The 19,212-nt window shown below is 34.1% G+C and overlaps 1 protein-coding gene across 4 annotated transcripts in view; it reads left to right on the forward strand.

Moving 5' to 3' along the window:
• serinc4 (serine incorporator 4) overlaps nucleotides 1–19,212 on the forward strand; it is a 39,574-nt gene that overhangs the window by 15,978 nt on the left and 4,384 nt on the right. For 2 of the 4 annotated variants that reach the window (XM_087261841.1, XM_087261840.1), the window contains exons 2-11: nucleotides 1,379–1,546; nucleotides 5,535–5,713; nucleotides 6,376–6,455; nucleotides 7,670–7,763; nucleotides 9,269–9,480; nucleotides 12,479–12,574; nucleotides 17,462–17,588; nucleotides 17,679–17,751; nucleotides 19,026–19,065; nucleotides 19,160–19,212. The exon at nucleotides 19,160–19,212 is cut by the window's right edge and continues 95 nt beyond it. In XM_087261841.1, coding sequence (XP_087117967.1) covers nucleotides 1,379–1,546; nucleotides 5,535–5,713; nucleotides 6,376–6,455; nucleotides 7,670–7,763; nucleotides 9,269–9,480; nucleotides 12,479–12,574; nucleotides 17,462–17,588; nucleotides 17,679–17,751; nucleotides 19,026–19,065; nucleotides 19,160–19,212 — 1,122 coding nt within the window. Of the gene's footprint in view, nucleotides 1–1,378; nucleotides 1,547–5,534; nucleotides 5,714–6,375; nucleotides 6,456–7,669; nucleotides 7,764–9,268; nucleotides 9,793–10,374; nucleotides 11,320–12,478; nucleotides 12,575–17,461; nucleotides 17,589–17,678; nucleotides 17,752–19,025; nucleotides 19,066–19,159 lie in introns of those variants that run through there. The other 2 variants (XR_015496166.1, XR_015496165.1) reach the window with 1 other exon arrangement.

The following is a 19,212-nucleotide window of genomic DNA, read 5'->3' on the forward strand; positions in this document are numbered from 1 at the left end:
GAAACACCAACTAACTCAGCCAAGGCTCGGACCAGAGACTTTCTTGCTGTTTGGCGTCAGTGCTGGCTGAATCAACACAATTGTTGAATTTTTTGGGGGGTACAACTTAATTGTTTTATGTTCAATCAACTTACTGTTGTTAAAACAATTAACTTAACCAATTTGTGTTGGAACAATTGTGAAACCCTGCATTCTTTACAGTGAAGTACGAAGTAAATCGAAAAGACACACTTAAAAATTACTTACTCCCAAGGCCGTTTAATATAGTAGTTGATATTTTATATAGTTGAAATATTATATTATATTATATTATATTATATTATATTATATTATATTATATTATATTATATTATATTATATTATATTATATTATATTATATTATTATATTAACTATAATTAGTAATTAAAAAATGAGCTAATTTAATTAAATAAAAATGATTACAAACTAATTAAAAGTTATATATTATGGTATCTACTTTCCCCAGTAATATGTCAGCCTTAATTTAGCATATCAAAATGATTTCTGTAGCATCATGTGACAAGAAAGACTGACAATCACAGTAATAATAAACATTTTAAAAGAGAATAGAAAATAGAAAAGGGGGCGATGCAGTGGTGCAATGGGTAGCACTGTCGCCTCACAGCAAGAAGGTAGCTGGTTCAAGCCTCGGTTGGGTCAGTTGGCTTTTCTGTGTGGAGTTTGCATGTTCTCCCAATATTTATGTGGGTTTCCACCGGGGCTTCAGATTCCCCCACAGTCCAAAGACGTGGCAGAGGTGAATTGGGAAAGCTAAATTGTCCGTAGTGTTTGAGTGTAAATGAGTGTGTATGGATGAATCCAATTGATGGGTTGCAGCTGAAAGGGCATCCACTGCGTAATGCTGGATAAGTTGCGGCTCATTCTGCTGTGGCGATCCCAGATTAATAAAGGGACTAAGCCGAAAAGAAAATGAATGAAGGAATAAAATAGAAAAACACTTTAAATTCTAGTAAAATGTCATGCTCTTTCTAAACTATACATTATTAAATAAATGCACCTTTAATGAGGATAAGACATGTATTATAATATATTTTTACAATGATTTCTTGAAATGTATATTCTCAACTTTTCCCTTAGTCACAATTGAAAAGGATAAAGACAGCGTGTCACATTAATAAAATATATTTTTGTAGTAACACGTGCCGCTATCATTCCATATCCAGTATAACCTCATAAAAAATTAATCTGTGGAGTCAGTGGGAATCTGGGTTCTGGGTTTAGCCGAGGATAAAAGATGCTTGGACTTCATCCAGGCAACCAGCCTTGATCCATTTGAAAAATCCAGATGCTTTGATTAATCCCAAGCCCTGACTGACCTGCGTGTCTCTCTCCGTCAGATATGTTGCTGCTGCGGCCCGGCACCATGTTCCCTGTGCTGCTCCTTCTGTCCGCCAGTCAAATCGTCCACCAGCACGCGGATCATGTACACGTTATTCCACATCCTGGCCTGCACTGTCTCATGCCTCATGCTGTCCAAGACCGTGTCCGAGGCCGTGAGGGAGAATGTAAGTCTGCATTGTAAAAAAAAAAAAAAACTTTAAACACCAAAAGCATTTTTTTCCAAAATGTCACGCTAAAATATGCTAGCCACATTTCCAAATTTATAGTAAATGTAATGTTAATAATCAAGGTCAACACATAGACTTAATACACAAATACACTTCATAGACATCACTTACAGTGCTCAGCATAATTGAGCACAGCCCATTTTGAAAATGAATATTTTTCTCTATTTCTCAGTGAATTTAGGCAATGTAGTTTGGTGCATTTAAACAAAACAGACTTATTACACAGATATATTTTTTTAATATTATTAATATTTTAGTCACCAAACATATTTAGAAATAGAAAGATAAAACAATTAAAATCAAGCTAAATATTGAAAAGAAATGCAAACTAGAAAAAATAAACAAAACATTTTTTGTTTCTCTTGAATTTTCCTATTTTAAAATTTTTTATTTAATATTTTTTCTATAACATATACAGTTGGGTGTACAAATTTTGGACCATCATCATATGTTATTTTGGTAGATAAGCTCCAGATTTGGCTTCAGTAGTGACTAATCTAATGTATAGTTGAAGTCAGAATTATTAGCTCCCCATTTATTTTTATTTTTTAAATATTTCCCAAATGATGTTTAAAAGAGTAAGGAAATGTTCACAGTATGTCAGATAATATATATATGTTTTTTTTTTGCGGGAGAAAGTCTTATTTGTTTTATTTTGGCTAGATTAAAAGCAGTTCCTTATTTTTTATGAACCATTTTAAGGTCAAAATTATTAGCCCCTTTAAGCAAATTTTTTTTGACTGTCTACAGAACAAACCATCATTATATAATAACTTGTCTAATTACTCTAACCTGCCTAGTTAACCTAATTAACCTAGTTAGGCCTTTAAATGGTCACTTTAGGCTGTATAGAAGAGTTATGAAAAATATCTAGTCAAGTATTATTTACTGTCATCATGGCAAAGATAAAATAAATCAGTTATTAGAAATGAGTTATTAAAACTATTATGTTCAGAAATGTGTTGAATAAAATCTTCTCTCCTTTAAACAGAAATTGGGGAAAAACATAAACAGGGGGGCTGATAATGCAGGGGGGCTAATAATTCTGATTTCAACTGTATATGCACAAATATAATATTGTAAAGCTTCCTTTAGAAAATATTAATTTAAAATGAGGTATTTGTGAGGGGTATATTCATTTGCTGAGCACTGTATATGCTATATAACTGCAGGTTAACTATATGTTCATGTACAGTATATTAACTTTAACTGTTAAAAGCTATTAGTTACTAGATAATTAGTTACAGTTATTAGTAACTAATAAAGTTATGCTAACTAAAAACCCTAACTTTTTTCTGAGTTTGATTGTAATGCAATAATGTGCACCTTTTGTGAAGCTGCTTTGAAACAATAGTTCTTGTGAAAAGCTCTATGCAAATAAACTTGAAATGAACAATATAAGCAGAACAGTTAAAAACAAGGAGAGATTTATGCAGTAAATCAAAATGACTCACAAACAGCTTTTCTACAAGCTGTAAATCATAATAATAAGTAAGAGGGTCATTCAGAAAACTACCAAACATCATCATGGTAAAAAAAAAGGGTTGCACGATATTGTAAAAATCTAACATTGCGATATTTTGTTATTCTGCAATATATATTGAGATGTGTATGCAAATTCACCAGATGACTTTAACATATTTGGAAAGAATTCATAATGTTAGATTGATTTGGATGATTGTGCAGGGAAGTGCATCTGAATAAAATATTATAAAGCATAGATAAATACAATAAAGAACAGGCCTGTAGCCAGGGAGGGGTTCGGGTGTTTCGAAAGACTCACTGACAAAAGTCCAAAATTTGTCACATACATGAGCTCATTTATCCTATTTTGACTGCTATGCCAACATAAATTGTGAAAATAACCTATCGAAAAGGCTTTAAGACCTAGTGGAATCCTCTGTTGACTGTCGCTTGAGTGTGACTTCAGCTAATCAGTTTTGTCCAGTGTAAATAATAGACCCTTTTCACATTTTTGGGTTTTTCAGTAGCGGAAGTCGTCATAGTGGGGAAAACTCAGAGCACAGTACATGGGAGAGTACAACAAACAATTTTTTTGACAGTCTTTTTTGCTCAAATAATAAAAGAAAAACTCACAATGATGTTATAAAGATGTTCAGAAAAAGGAAAAACATTGTGTGAGACTGATGACAGCAGCCAGAGAAGAGAATAACATCAAATTTACTGTCCTGTCCCATAGACGATGCATTAGAAACACCTCACACAATTGGTAATTAGTTTTTTGTAATTTGTAGTAAAGACGATGTAATACATACATAAATGCACATAAATGTTCATACATTTTTAAAAAATCTAAATATTAAAAACTTTCAAGGATTTAAGATGCTGATGACCGTTAAACTCCTCATAACAGGCCTGTGAAAAGGGCCCATTATTTTTCATGAGTCCAACATCCGGCTGTGACCTACTGTATTGTTGTTAAATAAAGAAAAGTTTTACAAGTAACGTTTATTCTTAATCCTGGACTGTGTTCTTTAATCAAACAAAAAAAAAAGACCAATAAAAAAATGCGAAGCACCAAATGTGGCCCATATTAAGTTTCATTTGAATACTAGTTTGGCTATTGTTGTTATCCATAAATCTTCAAACATATTTTTTACAAGAGAGGCTAGAAAAATTGTGAAGCTCAACATTATTAGTATTACTATTATTAATATTATTATTATTTTAATTATGATTCAAATGGCGAAATTCTGACTGAGGTAAGTTGAATGTATTGGTCAGTTTGTTATTTGCCTAATAAATGACAATAGACTACAGTTTTTAATATAAAACTTTAAAAACTATTTAAAGAAAAACTTTATGAAAAACTAATGATACTGTATATGATGTAATAGATTTGTATTTATTTATTTATTTCATATTTCTTTACTCTAAATCTTTCAATATTTTGTTGGTACATCAAAAAGATTGGTTATGTTGTCCATCTGACAAACTAATCCAGCAAAAAAATAGTGCTTAAAATGTCACTAAAAGACAGTATTTAAATATCATAGAAAATGAGACAAATAAATGCAAAAAGGTCCACATTTTGAGAAAAAAGAACCACCACTTTTACCAGGCTGACTACAGGCCTGAAGAAAAAGACACAAATGAAATAAACGATGTTTATCAATGATTAAGTCTGGTATAGTAATGACAGTAAAAATACAAATAATTTAAAAATATTAGTCATTATTAAAGCAACAAACGTTATACTTTCTTATGTCTGAATGCTTTTTAAATTCTCACAGTCACAGGTCTCAAAAAACACAAAAAATGTTGAATATTGATATACTGTGCAGCCCGAATGGGAACATCACTATACCAATGTAATGCAATAAACATTCATTTTACAATATAAGATGTAACATAATCAATGTAATGTACATTACCAATGGAAAAAACTAACAATAAACACAGCAATGTCAACTTAAATAAATAAATAAATAAATAAATAAATAATGTGTCACATTACTCAGTGGTGGGTTGCAGGTGGAAGGGCATCCGCTGCATAAAACATATAAGGATAAGTTGGTAGTTCATTCCGCTGAGGCAACCCCAGATTAACAAAGGGACCAAGCTGAAAAGAAAATGAGCGAATGAATGAGTAACGTGTCACAGGGAATTCTGTAAATGTCAATTTGATCATGTAGCAGATTTTTACTGAGCATTTTTACAGTTTTCCCCCATTAATCCCCCATCATCTTTAGTTGTTGTTTTTTTACACAGTGTCCACAAGCTACAGTCAGCCTAACCTACTTTTTTCACCGCACTGCTGGTGCTGTAAACAGCCAAACTGCTCTTTATTTTAAGTCTCATCCAATCAATCTTGGCTAATCTGCTTGGCAGGACATGCATGCTACACTTGCCATCAGTCTGTACCCTACAGAAACACACAATAAGAGCTCTCACTCTCCCTCAGGTGCCTTTCTTTAATGTGGTGTGTGATGAGGCTCACGGTGGGGGAGACTGTCAGATGCTGGTGGGCTACTCAGCCGTTTACAGGGTGTGTTTTGGCACAGCCTGTTTCTACTTGATGATGGCCATCTTCCTCATCGATGTCAAGTCCAGTCAGGATTTCCGAGCTCTAATCCATAACGGGTCAGTGTGTTGTTGTTTTTTTTGCACTAAACTCAAATGAAAGTGCTCCGAAGGGATACTGGATATAATAACTGAGTTTAGGATAAAGACTGCAATAAAGACCGCAAATAATGATTGCAGAGCCATTTCTTAAAGTTTAGGAGGAACAACACAATATGTGGCCTTGGACATTAAAACCAGGTATAAAGGTGAATTGCTTGACCACTGTTGTTAGATTTGTCAGACAATATGTGTCTAAGATTCAACTATTTAAATATCTGGAAAATGAGAATGAAAAAAAAAATTTAAATGTTGAGAAAAATTAGTTTTTAGCAATTAATATTACTAAACTAAAATTGTTTGGTATATTAACAATAGAAATTTTACAAAATATCTTAAAGAACGATGATCTTTACTTAATATTCTAAGGATTTTTGACGTTTTAAAAAATCAGTAATGTATTATTTGCTATTGCTTAACAGAAGATTTTGTGGTCCAGGGTCAGATATGGAAAAGGCCAACCAGATGCTTGGAAGTAATTGAGAATCAATAGATTTTGGAAAATAAATGATGTGTACGTGTTCCTCATCTGTTTACAGGTTGCTTGATAAATAAACTAACAACAAAACCACAAAAACATGTAAATAAACTAACAGACGCCTATTCTACTCATTCTCTCATAGGTTCTGGTTTCTGAAGTTCATCACCATGCTTGGAATGATTGCTGCTGCCTTCTTTATTCCCACGGAATCCTTTTTGCATGGTGAGCTGATCAAACAAATACTTACATTCTGATCAAAATGAGTGCTGTCGAAGCAATATGTGTGAAAATAGTGTGTATAAATACGTAAAACATACATAAAAGACAAATGTAAAATATTTACATTAGTGCTGAGCAAAAATGTATTCCGGCCAAAATAAAATTTTGTTCACATATAATTGATGTGTGCGTAGTGTGTATATTTATTATGTATACATAAATGTACACATGTATGCATATATTTGAAAATTTTATTATTTATATGTAAATGTAAATATATACATGTATATATACATACATACATACATACATACATACATATATATATATATATATATATATATATATATATATATATATATATATATATATATAATATCCTATATATTTATTAGTGCTTATATGTATATATTTCAGAGAATGCTTATTTATATTTAAAAATTAAATATTTATATATATATTAGAAATTGTTTATAAATATTAGTGCTGGGGAAATATTTATTTCGATGTGTGTGCATTATATATATATATATATATATATATATATATATATATATATATATATATATATATATATATATATATATATATATATATATATATATATGTATCAAATGTGTGTGCATTATATTTATTATGTATACGTGATACACACAAAGAGGTGGACTTAACCTATAAGCGAGGTAAGCAGCCGTTTAGGGCCCCAGGGAAATAGGGGGCCCCGAACAATGCCAAGAAGCTAATATTAATAATATAGCTTTTTTATAAATATTTTATCAGATGTTGTAAAATCTGTCTATAACCAATAAGATTTTATCAAAACTTTGTGATTTGGAGTAGTCTTTATCTGGGTGCTTATGAGCTTAAAGTGATTACGCTACAGTCTTGGTCCATGGCTACAGTCTTTGATCAGTCTAAACTGCGCTTCTTATTTAAGTCTCCCAGGTGGCGCTCTAGACACACTGAACATTTTACATTAGCGTGTGAAACAGGCACTCACACAGTGGCCTCATTTATAAAACACAACCTGAACAAATTCTTATGGAAATCACTCAGATGTCTAGCTGTGTGTATGCAGGAAATTCAGGGGCACATTTCACGTTATGTTTGATTTAAAAGCAATTTGTAGATCATGATTCATAAATGAAGCTCATAAATCTCAGATGAATTTAGTTCTTGTTTTAATTCAGCTCTCGTTTTTTCCTTTTTCCATCTAGCCTGGCATTATGTTGGAGTCGTGGGAGGCTTTTCCTTTATCCTCATTCAACTCATTCTCATCACTGCTTTCGCTCATACCTGGAATAAAAACTGGTGAGTGATATACACCTATTAATCTGCTTCACCTAATTATTATTTTGTAAGTACCACTAATGCTGGAGTTTACATATTTATATACTGTATAGACTGTAAAAACACCAATAAGAGAAAAATATATCTAAGCTGTAAAAACATTCTTGATTTCATAGTTATGTCTGCACAAATATTTTGTGAAAAGTTAAAATAAACAGTTATTTTTTTTAGCTAATGTTGACTGGACCAATAAACATAAATGCAGCTTATATTATAATCTTTTTAAAAGTTTGACTCAACTTTTGACAAAACAAAAATTACTTTTTTAAGTAAATATTATTAAATATATTAAGTAAATGTATAAACAATGAAGTAAAATTTGTAAGAAATATAAATCTGTGGAACTAGTTAGTAATAATTACTAATAATGAATGATCATACTTTGACTTATTACATTATGTCTTACTATACACACTCCGGCCACTTTATTAGGTACACATTTCTAGAACCAGGTTGGACCCTCTTTTGTCTTCAGAACTGTCTTAATCCTTCGGGGCATAGATTCAACAAGGTGCTGGAAATATTCCTCAGAGATTTTGGTCCATATTGACATGATAGCATCACATAGTTGCTGCAGATTTGTGGGCTGCACATCTATGATGCGAATCTCCCGTTTTACCACATCGCAAAGGTGCTCTATTGGATTGATCTGGTGACTGTGGAGGCCATTTAAGTACAGTGAACTCATTGTCATGTTCAAGAAACCAGTCTGAGATGATTCATGCTTATGACATGACACGTTATTTTGCTGGAAGTAGCCATCAGAAGATGGGTATACTGTGGTCATAAAGGGATGCACATGGTCAGCAATCACCTTTCTTTCCCCATTCTGATGCTCAGTTTGAACTGCAGCAGATCGTCTTGATTACATGCCTAAATGCATTGGGTTGCTGCCATGGGATTGCCTGATTAGACATTTGCATTAACAAGCAGTTGGACAGGTGTACCTAATAAAGTGGCCGGTAAATGTATTATGTCTATAGTAAGCCCTAGCAAGAATAATAGTTTTGCTTAGATCTTTTTGCTCTTCAGCATTTTATTAATAGGTTTTTTTTTTTACACTGAACAGTGGGGTACATCATCCCCAGGCAAAACTGCACTATAACTAGCCTATGCACTAGCCCATAAAAACTGTAGTAGAAAGGCACCTATTACAGATTATGAAGAACCACATCTGGTTCATGTCTGAGTCACATCTCGCTCAGGAATGATAAAATATCAGCCTCCAGAGTTGTAGAGTTTTAGATAATCTCTGTTCATTACTCCCCTTCCTGTTTTTTCACTCTGGTATCTCACTTATTCATACACGTGTACAAACACACATTCAAACTCATCTCCCTGTTTACCATTCAACATCTAGCTTATGTTTGTAGAGTCTCAAACCATTTTGAAGCCGAAAGCCATCTTTATATATTATAATGCTCTTTCTTAATGCAATTATTTTCTGCCCTTTCTTTCATTGACAGGTTAACCGGTGCAGCTGAAAATAAGAGGTGGTATGTGGCAGTCATGTGCGCTACTCTCTTTTTCTACACCATCGCTACCATGGCTTTCACTTTCATGTACAAATACTACACTCACCCAGCGGGATGCCACCTCAATAAAGCCTTGCTTTGGACCAATCTGGCTCTCTGCACCATCATGTCTTTCATTGCCATCACTCCCTGTGTGCAGCAAAGTTAGTGCTCAGTTTGTTCATCCTCCTGTTCTCTCTCTCTCTCTCTCTTTCTCTCTCTCTCTCTCTCTCTCTCTCTCTCTTTCTCTCTCTCTCTCTCTCTCTCTCTCAAAAAAAAACAAAAAAACAAACTGTTTAGTTTTTAATTCATTTAATCGAATATAAATCACAAAGCTCTACCACAGTGTTGTGCTAGGACTAAAGTTCCTTTTGGCTATGAGTCTTTGTCAGTGTCAGGATTCATTACCCTTACAAAAAATGACTGCTTTTTTAAAGGAATACTGCAGTTTTAGTTAACTTCGGGAAAGTGCTGTTGTTGGACACAAAAAACGACATTATTTAAGTATATTACAGTATTACTGCAATACAACTGAGGTACTACAATATAACCAACTGCAGTACAACTACTACTTTTCCTGCTCGGTGGACAATGGTTTCCGAATGAGGTCTCAGTACTTCAGTTGTATTGCTGAAGGACTACCACTGTATATTGTTTTGTCCTTTTACAGATCACACTTTACAGATCAGTTGTTCATAGTTTGTTAACCATCTAATAATACCAGTGAAACTTTGTAGAACAGCAAATGGATGGAACAAGTTCAAGCCACAGAAATTTGATGTGAGATTTAAAATAGAATTTTTTGCACCTTAACCTTGTTCCACTCATAGGCTTTTCTGTGTGCTGTGTTTTACCAAAGAAACGCCACCGATGGAATGTTGAACATTGTGTTTAATGAATAGAAACACACACACTGAGCCATCACATAGCAGAACAGCAGTACACAACAGAATACAAACCCATGAGGTTTGGGCACTTTTTGTGCTAAACATGAAAACAAAATAAGTAAAAATTTATTTTATTAGAAAAGTTCTACAAGGTTTTACTGGTGTTATTAGATGGTAAACAAACTATGAACAACTGATCTGTAAAGTGTGAGTTAATATATTAGTTAAGTGTTAGTTATTAGTTTATGTATGTTATTGGGGCGTTATTCTAAAGTTGCAACCATTCCTCATTTACTTTTAATATAACGTTGCAATAACAAATATAAACTATTACCTGATACTTAACAAGTCTTTAGGAAATAATTTACCAACAGCTTGTTCATGATCTATTACTAATTTATTAGGTATAGTTATAATCATTAAAATACAGTTAACAAGTCATTTATTACTTTAACTAACAGCTTGTAAGTTATCAATTGGCTATCTATAAGGCACATTTATAAATAATTAACAAACTATTAACTATCATTTAACAAGTCATTTATAACTCATTAACTAACAGTTTAGTAATGATCTATTAAGTAGTTATAACATATAGTTATTCTAAAGTGTCACCCTCACATTAGTCACATTAGGTTGACGTCTTAAGAATTAGAATGAATGAAGAGTTATACATCAGAAAAGAGAAGAAATGTAAGTAAAAACACTTCAAAAATAAAAAAAGTAACAATGGAACAGACAGTCACTCCATGTTGCACTGCTAGTGAAAAAAGAAGTACTATTATGTACTTTTTGGGCACTAATATTATGGGCTCTATTTTAATGATCTAGGCGCAGAGTCTAAGGAGCATGTCGCAAAAGCATTAAGGGCTTGTCCGAATCCACTTTTGCAATTTTAAGGATGGAAAAATACGGTTTGCGCCCAGGCGCAAGCTCTAACAGGGTTGTGCTTATTCTCTTAATGAGTTATGGGTGTGTTTTGAGCATAAGGTGCATTAAACAAATTAGAGTGTCATCTGCCATTGCCCTTAAGAGTCAGTTGTGTCGCGCCATGGTGCATTATCTATTTACATGGCGAACTTTGTAAGTGGAAAAACTGAACACTTCATAAGCGAGAAAACAGTAAAAAAAAAAAAAACATCTGCAGCGCAAGGATAAAGAACGAGCCTTCTCCATTCGACCTCTTTCTCTTTTTCTTTACCTTTACTCTTTGCTGTACTCCTTTACTTTCGTGGATAAGCAAACGGTGTTGTATCCACTCTAGTGAAGACATTAATTAGCCTATATATTTAATTTCGTTTGTTAAGCGCAAAAGTTTGTTTCAAAACCATTTCTAAATTCAGTTCTAATTTCCAGCAAACAAATAAATGAAAAATGATAATGAAGTGTGCTCAAAAAAACACATATATTCAAACACACGTACTATTCTTATGCCATATATGGTCCAAAACCTGAAAGGTGGACAAATCAAAGCTTGTTTTTATTTAAACAAATATAAATATGCATGTAATAAATAATAATAATAATAATAATAATAATAATAATAATAATAATAATAATAATAATAACATTATGCTAATTGTCATAAATAAACTGTTAAAGCCCCCTGGGGTGAAGAAGGCATGGAAGCAGTGGTTTTTATATTTATGTAGAAAATAATACTTTTTGTAACATTTATTAATATTATTTATTCCTTTACATTTTTCATGTGTAAATATTTTTGTGGTTTGCTCTACATCCTGTGTGTATTAAGCAATGTGAATGCGTTTAAGGTACACAAATAATGTGTTCTGCGCTGGACTTCAGACCTGCTTTCAGCTGGTCAATGCGCAGTCTATTTCAGTTTCTCAAAATAGCAACGCACCAACAATGCGCCTTAACACACCTTCTTTCTAGACAGGCACATCCATTAGTCCACAAAGTGGCTCAAATGGATTTCCTGTTTAAACAATGTGCCGCAAAATGGGAAAATTAGGCTTGTGTTTGTCTAAAAATAGCAATAAATCGTTCCAAACACATCTTGCACCTTATTGCGCCGGGTCTATGATAGGGCCCATAGACTTTAGCCACTAAGAAGCTACTAATATGTACTTCAAGGTACCAATATGTACGTTTTTGGTACTTTTGAAAAGAAAGTGAACATTATGAATACAAGAAAAACTTGATTTTATTGGATAGATTTGTGGATTTATTCTTTCTATATTTACAAATTTGATAGTATTTATGTAAATCAAGTTTAAGTCTTGCTGACGTTTGATTTTGCTGTGCCTCTCAGAGAAGCCCCGCTCAGGAATCCTGCAGGCCTCCATCATCTGTTGCTATGTGATGTATTTGACCTTCTCTGCGCTTTCCAGCCGTCCACCAGAGAAAGGTAAGCAGGAAAGACTGCTTGACACATCCAGAACAGTTTAAACTGTTAAGACATGATATTACTGGCAAACCCCTTTCTTTATGCACTGGGCAGTTTTAGTATTTTTATTATTTTTCACATGACCTGAGCCAGAACAGTAGCACTGTCACATAAAATAAAATAGCAATCTTTAATCTGAAGTTGTTTAAGAGAGGTTTGTTTATATAAGTTGTACTATGTTCGTACAAGTATTTCATTCCTCAAACTGGCAGAAATGAGTTGGCTGTACAAAACGATTCCTGACATTGATGGAGTGATTTGTATATTCAACATCATATCTGTAAATACTTTTTACTATGGTATCAACGGAATAAAACAAGGATTTCGATTTCCGTTCTTTAAATTCATGCTTAAATTGTCTTCACATATTTAAACATCTCATTCATCATTCATTCATTCGTTTTCTTGTCGGCTTTGTCCCTTTATTAATCCGGGGTCGCCACAGCGGAATGGACCGCCAATTTATCCAGCAAGTTTTTACGCAGCAGATGCCCTTCCAGCCGCGACGCATCTCTGGGAATTTTTAAACATCTCAGAATTCTTAAATAATAATAATACAACATAAATGTCTGAATGATCTCATTTTATTTTACTTTATTCACCAGTGTTGTCTTCTTGTTTGAAGTAATGTAGAGAGTATTGAAAGTACATGTTCTGGCTTATTGGTGTTTGTGTAGAATATTAAATATTATGTACACACAGGTAACTATTAACTAATAAATAAAAGCATAGCATACATTTGAATATGAAACAATGTTTTGGGGGAGTTGTTTTGACTTTTCAACGTTGCAGAAACCCCTTTCAGGTCAGCAGGTCATCAACTTAATGGAAAACAAATGCTTAAATTATAAGACCTGCTGTGAACAGTCAGGTTCTGGTAAATAAAATGACAATAATGTGACAGCCTGTCACATTAACCATGAAGAGAGATTGGTGGCCTCTTTATAAATTACTAAAATACTTTTACAGAGCAATGTAGACTCTGACAGTGATTTCTGTTGTTTTAATGTTAGAGCGCAGCTTCCCTGCACTGAATTGATTTCTCCCTCCGCAACGTTAATCAACCTGACTGTAATCAAATAGCCATTAACAGAAAGTCATTAGTGTAGCCTGTAAAATTCTCCCTGCTTCGTCATCTTAAACCACATCATTTCATCTAATAGTGGTGCATTTCAGAGGACAAAGGTGATGAATGGTTTTTGCTTAACATACGGCAGAGATGAATGAGATTTCCAGAAAGAAAAGGTTTAGATGCTGAGGTCATAGAAAAGCTCTCAAGCATGTAACACAGATGCAGTTGAGCATGTTCACGTGGATATTTTAAATACAGATGGTAAACGGCTGTAAAAGTTTTTAGGAGTTTTCTTCGGTTAAAACTGGGAGCAGATTTACAAAACTATTCCTGCAAGCTCATGCAAGCAGGAGTGAAATCCTTTAATAAATAAATTGAATGGCTGTATCCAAAATTTCCCCATTTATCCTTATTCACTAATGCCTACATTTGCCCACTAATATAGTCTACTTAAAGTAGCGAATAAAAACCAGTGAGTGAATTCGAGTCCACTGATCAATTGGATGTTGATAAATGACAGATTCTTGGTGGGACCCTGTGATAGTTATTTAACATTTTGCAAACTCATTTATTCATTTTTTTTACTTTTTCCAGCTATGTGCCTTTATTAATCCGGGGTCGCCACAGCAGAATGAACCGCCAACTTATTCAGCATAAGTTTTATGTAGCGGACCGATTCGATTTTCAACATCTTGGTGGGACCCTGTGATAGTTATTTAACACTTTGCATGCTCATTCATTCATTTATTTTTTTGGGTTTTTTTCGGCTATGTCTGTTTATTTATCTGGGGTCGACACAACGGAATGAACCGTCAACTTATCAAGCATGAGTTTTACGCAGTGGATGCCCTTCCAGGTGCAAACCATCACTGGGAAACATCCATAAACACTCATTCAAACACATACACTATGGACAGCACGGTGGTGCGAGGGTAGCACAATCGCCTCACATAAGGAAGGTTGCTGGTTTGAGCCCGATTGGGCCAGTTGGCGTTTCAGTGTGGAGTTTACATTTTCTCTCCGTGTTCCTCTGGGTGCTCTGGTTTCCCCCACAGTCCAAAGAAATGCGCAATAGGTGAATTGAATAGTCTAAATTGGCCGACTATGGGTGTGAAAGAGTGTGTATGGGTGTTTCCCAGTGTTGGGTTGCTGCTGGAAGGACATCCGTTGCGTAAAACATATGTTAAGTTGGCGGGTTATTCCTCTGTGGCGACCCCAGAATAATAAAGGGACTAAGCCGAAAAGAAAATGAATGAATGAATGAATTCAGAAGTGATTGGACTATGTTTTTGTGCTGTTTTTGATTCTTTATTCAATTTCTTTTTGAATAGACATAGTGCACTATAGACTCAGTAGTAAAAGCTCACTGCTGTGATTGGCTAACAGTTTTGAATATTAACAGGCAGTAAAGTAGAAGTAGGTGATGGTGTTGATCTTTTGCTAAACATTGGGGCGGGGCTAATCCACTCTAATACATCACAGAGTAGAACATTACATTTCTTGTTATTTTTTCAGACTATCTTTAATGTAAGATGGTAGTGTAAAAAAAGTTTTGAGCTCCAAAACTTACAGGATGAATGTATAGTACTGTTAACTCTTGTATGTCAAAAGATCAAGGAAACTTTGGTTTCTCAGTTCATGACCCTTTTAATATCTCTATCTTGTTGCATTTCATTAAAGTTAGCTTGAAGATTTTTGACTCATTCACTAAATTAAGGCATTGAGTAATATATATATATATATATATATATATATATATATATATATATATATATATATATATATGTTAAATAACTAAAATCAAGTTACACACACATAAAAAAGAAATAGAATTTTGCTTTTTGAATGCAAACAGCAGTATTGGATACTTCAGCGCTAAAGTGATTACTTTGAATGTGTTTATGTGGGATACAGTGAAATAATAAGACTAATGGCTTTACTGTTATAATTGACTCCAAACACTGTTATGGTTGTCACCAACAAGGAGGCATTAGTAATACTCGCACTTAATTTAACTGAATATTATATTCTTGTCCTCATAAGTGAAAATATAAACAGTTTGAATTGTATTAATAATTAATTCACCTATTTTTGTTTCTTGTATAAAAAGATGTGTGTATTTTAAGTAATATAGGATTTTTTAAAGAAAAAAGTAAAAAAAAAAAAAAACACAACAACTGCTCTGGATTTCTCTTACATTTTACTTAAAGTGATCTTTCAGCCAAAAATGGAAATTCTGTGAAGATTTACTGACCCTTGTCACAAGTCTGGAGTCTTTTGCTGAAGATCAGGGCGGGGCTAATCCACTATAATAGAGTAGAGTAGAACATTCAATTTCTTGTTATTTTGTCAGATTACCTTCAATGTAAGATGCTTTTAGTGTAAGAAAAACACTTTGAGCTTCAAAACTTACAGGATGTTTTATAGTACTGGTAACTCTTTTATGTTAAAAAGATCAAGAAACTTTGGTTTCCCTGTTCATAACCCCTTTAATATCTTTATATTGTAGCATTTCATTAAAGTTTGCTTAAAGATTTTTGACTCATCCGCTGAATTAATGCATTGAATAAAATATATATTTTAAATATCTAAAATCAAGTTACACACACACACACACTAAAGTGATTACTTTGAATGTATTTACAGGTATGTGGGATACAGTGAAATAATAAGACTAAAGGCTTTACTGTTATAATTGACTCCAAACACTGTTACAGTCGTCACCAACAAGAGGGCAATTGTAACACTCTGACTTAATTTTAACTTAATATTATAGTCTTGTCCTTATAAGTGAAAATATATACAGTATGAATTGTATTATTAATTAATTCACCTATTTTTATATCTTGAATAAAAAGATGTGTGTATTTTCAGTAATATAGGATTTTTAAAAAAAGCATAACAATTCCTCCTGAAAGTAACCTTTCAGCCAAAAATGGAAATTATGTGAAGATTTACTCGCCCTTTACTTGTCACAAACCTGTTTGAGTTTCTATCTTCTGTTCCTTGATAAGGAAGATTTTTTGAAAAATGTTGGAAACCTGTATCCAGTGGTTACCGGTTTTCACCATTCTTCAAAACATCTTCTTTTGTGTTCTACAGAAGAAAGAAACTTACATCATTTAAAGCTATGAAAATAGTGGGTACATTTTCACTTTTGGGTGAACTATCCCTTTCAGAACATTAATAAATTAAATATTTTTACTATAGTATTATTTTTTACCATATCTGTGCTTTTACTCAAGTACACATTTTGTGCACTTCATCCACCACTCCACTGTGTAAAAGCATTGCGAAATTAATTCTTACATTTGGCAGATTTTGATTTAGGATTATTTGCTTAATGCCCAGTGAAGAGCTTCTGGCCTGAAATAGCACATATGGGATGTGATTAATACTTTCTGGAAACACAGTGTTCACTTTTTTCCATTTTTGTGAAAGCCCTGTGTGTGTGTGGTTGTTGTGTCCCATCTTGTTCAGCGGCTTTATAGCCTGTGTCTGCTGCTTGACTTCATAAAGGACTGAAGTGCACCCTGGGGCATGCAGGGAGTTTAATCCCATCTCAGAGGAATTCTCTCAGGCACACGACACAATATCCACAGCCCTCGAAAGCATCTCTAAAGCTAGCAGAAAAGGCTTCAGGAATATCTAAATGAGTTGTTTTCATACAGCAACCGGACTATTTGAGGAACAATTCTGAAACGGCAAATGAAAAAAACATCATCCAGATATAAATGCTTGATCCTTCTCTTTTTCTTGTGTGTGTGTTGTTTCAGTGGAGTATCAGGGCGTCAACATAACCATTTGTTACCCCAAAGTCAGCAGGGATGAGATTCAGAACGAAGGAAATGCTGTGGCCATTATGGGGGCTGCAATCATGTACTGCTGTGTTCTCTTTGCATGGTGAGTAAAATAAAAATTAATAAAAAAAATAAAGATTTGTTGATAACAGAAGTATTAATGAAAATGCTAACGGCTGATTTTTCCTCTCAGCAATGAGGCTTCATACTTAGCTGAGGTCTTCGGGCCTTTCTGGATGATAAAGGTTTACCGTTATGAGTTCCAGGTATGTGACTTTCAGAGCTGCTCTAAATATTTGTAGTGATTTGAGGCCTCTAACAAAGAAAGGTTCACCGAAAATGACTATTCTGTCATCCTTCACTTGCTTTCATGTCATATTAAACCTGCCTTTATTAGTTATGTATAGGTATTTATTTAGTTATGTACAGGTTTAAAATAGCTCTTATGTCCAGCGTTGCGTTTATATTTATGAATATGTTTATTTATGTAGCAACGTGGTCCTTCAACCCTACAAAAAAAAACCCAGCTTAAACCAGCCTAGGCTGGTTGGCTGTTTTTAGCTGGTCGACCAGGCTGATTTTAGAGGGGTTTTGGCCATTTCCAGGCTGGTTTCCAGTCATTTTCAGCCTGGTTTTAGCTGGTCGGGCTGGGAGATGACCAGCATAAACCAGCTTGACTAGCCTAGCCAGCTATGTCCAGCTTAAACCAGGCTGGTCAAGCTAGTTTTAGCTGGATTTAGCTGGTCATTTTCCAGCCTGACCAGCTAAGACCAGGCTGGAAATAGCTGGAAACCAGCCTTGAAATGGCCAAAATCCCTGTAAAACCAGGCTGGTCGACTAGCTAAAACCAGCCAACCATCCTAGGCTGGTTTAAGCTGGATTTTTCAGCATGGAAGACAAGACATTTCTTTCCATTGTATGTCCACACATGTAGCAGAATGACAATAAAGATCAACTTGACTTGTATGATTTATTTCTTGTGTAGAACAGACATCCCAAGTTGAGAATAGTCATTCCTGGGCGAGAGTGTCATGATTTGCGGGAGGTTGCGGGTGTTATGCTACGTGAAATATTCGAAGAGGGTTTGGTTTGGTTCCCTTTACCATGAATTTGATTTTCATTCAGATGACATAAGCCTAAAGGAAAACTCCACATTTTTTGGAAACAGTCTCATTTTACAATTTCCCTTGAGTTAAACAGTTGAGTTTTACCATATGTGAATCCATTCAGCCGATCTCCAGGTCGACAGAAGCACTTTTAGCTTAGCTTAGCATAAATCATTAAATCGGATTGGAACAGGGGTGCCCAAACTCAGTCCTGGAGGGCTGGTGTCCTACATATTTTAGTTCCAAACCCAATTAAACACACCTGTACCAGCTAATTAAGCGTTCTAGGTTTACTTGAAACTTCCAGGCAGGTGTGTTGAATGACGTGAGGGTGACCAGTGATGGCAGACTGCTCATTTTTGGGTGTACTTGATTATATATTTAACTATATTGTTGACTATAAATAAACGTCTCTTGCTTTGTGTCCTGAACAGAAAGCTTCCTGTTGTTTCTGTTGCCCAGAGGCTGAAGATGGTAAGAACATGTTACAATATTCATAAACATACCAATGTATACAATACAGTGTAAGACTAAATGCATTATCTTCTCTTTGTTTCTGTCCTGTCAGAGGAAGAGTTTGTCATTGACGAGAATAAAGGCTGTCAGAAAGTGGTCCACAAC

The sequence above is a fragment of the Danio rerio genome, chromosome 7 (assembly GCF_052040795.2).
Source record: "Danio rerio strain M-AB ecotype USA chromosome 7, GRCz13ab, whole genome shotgun sequence".
NCBI lineage: Eukaryota > Metazoa > Chordata > Actinopteri > Cypriniformes > Danionidae > Danio > Danio rerio.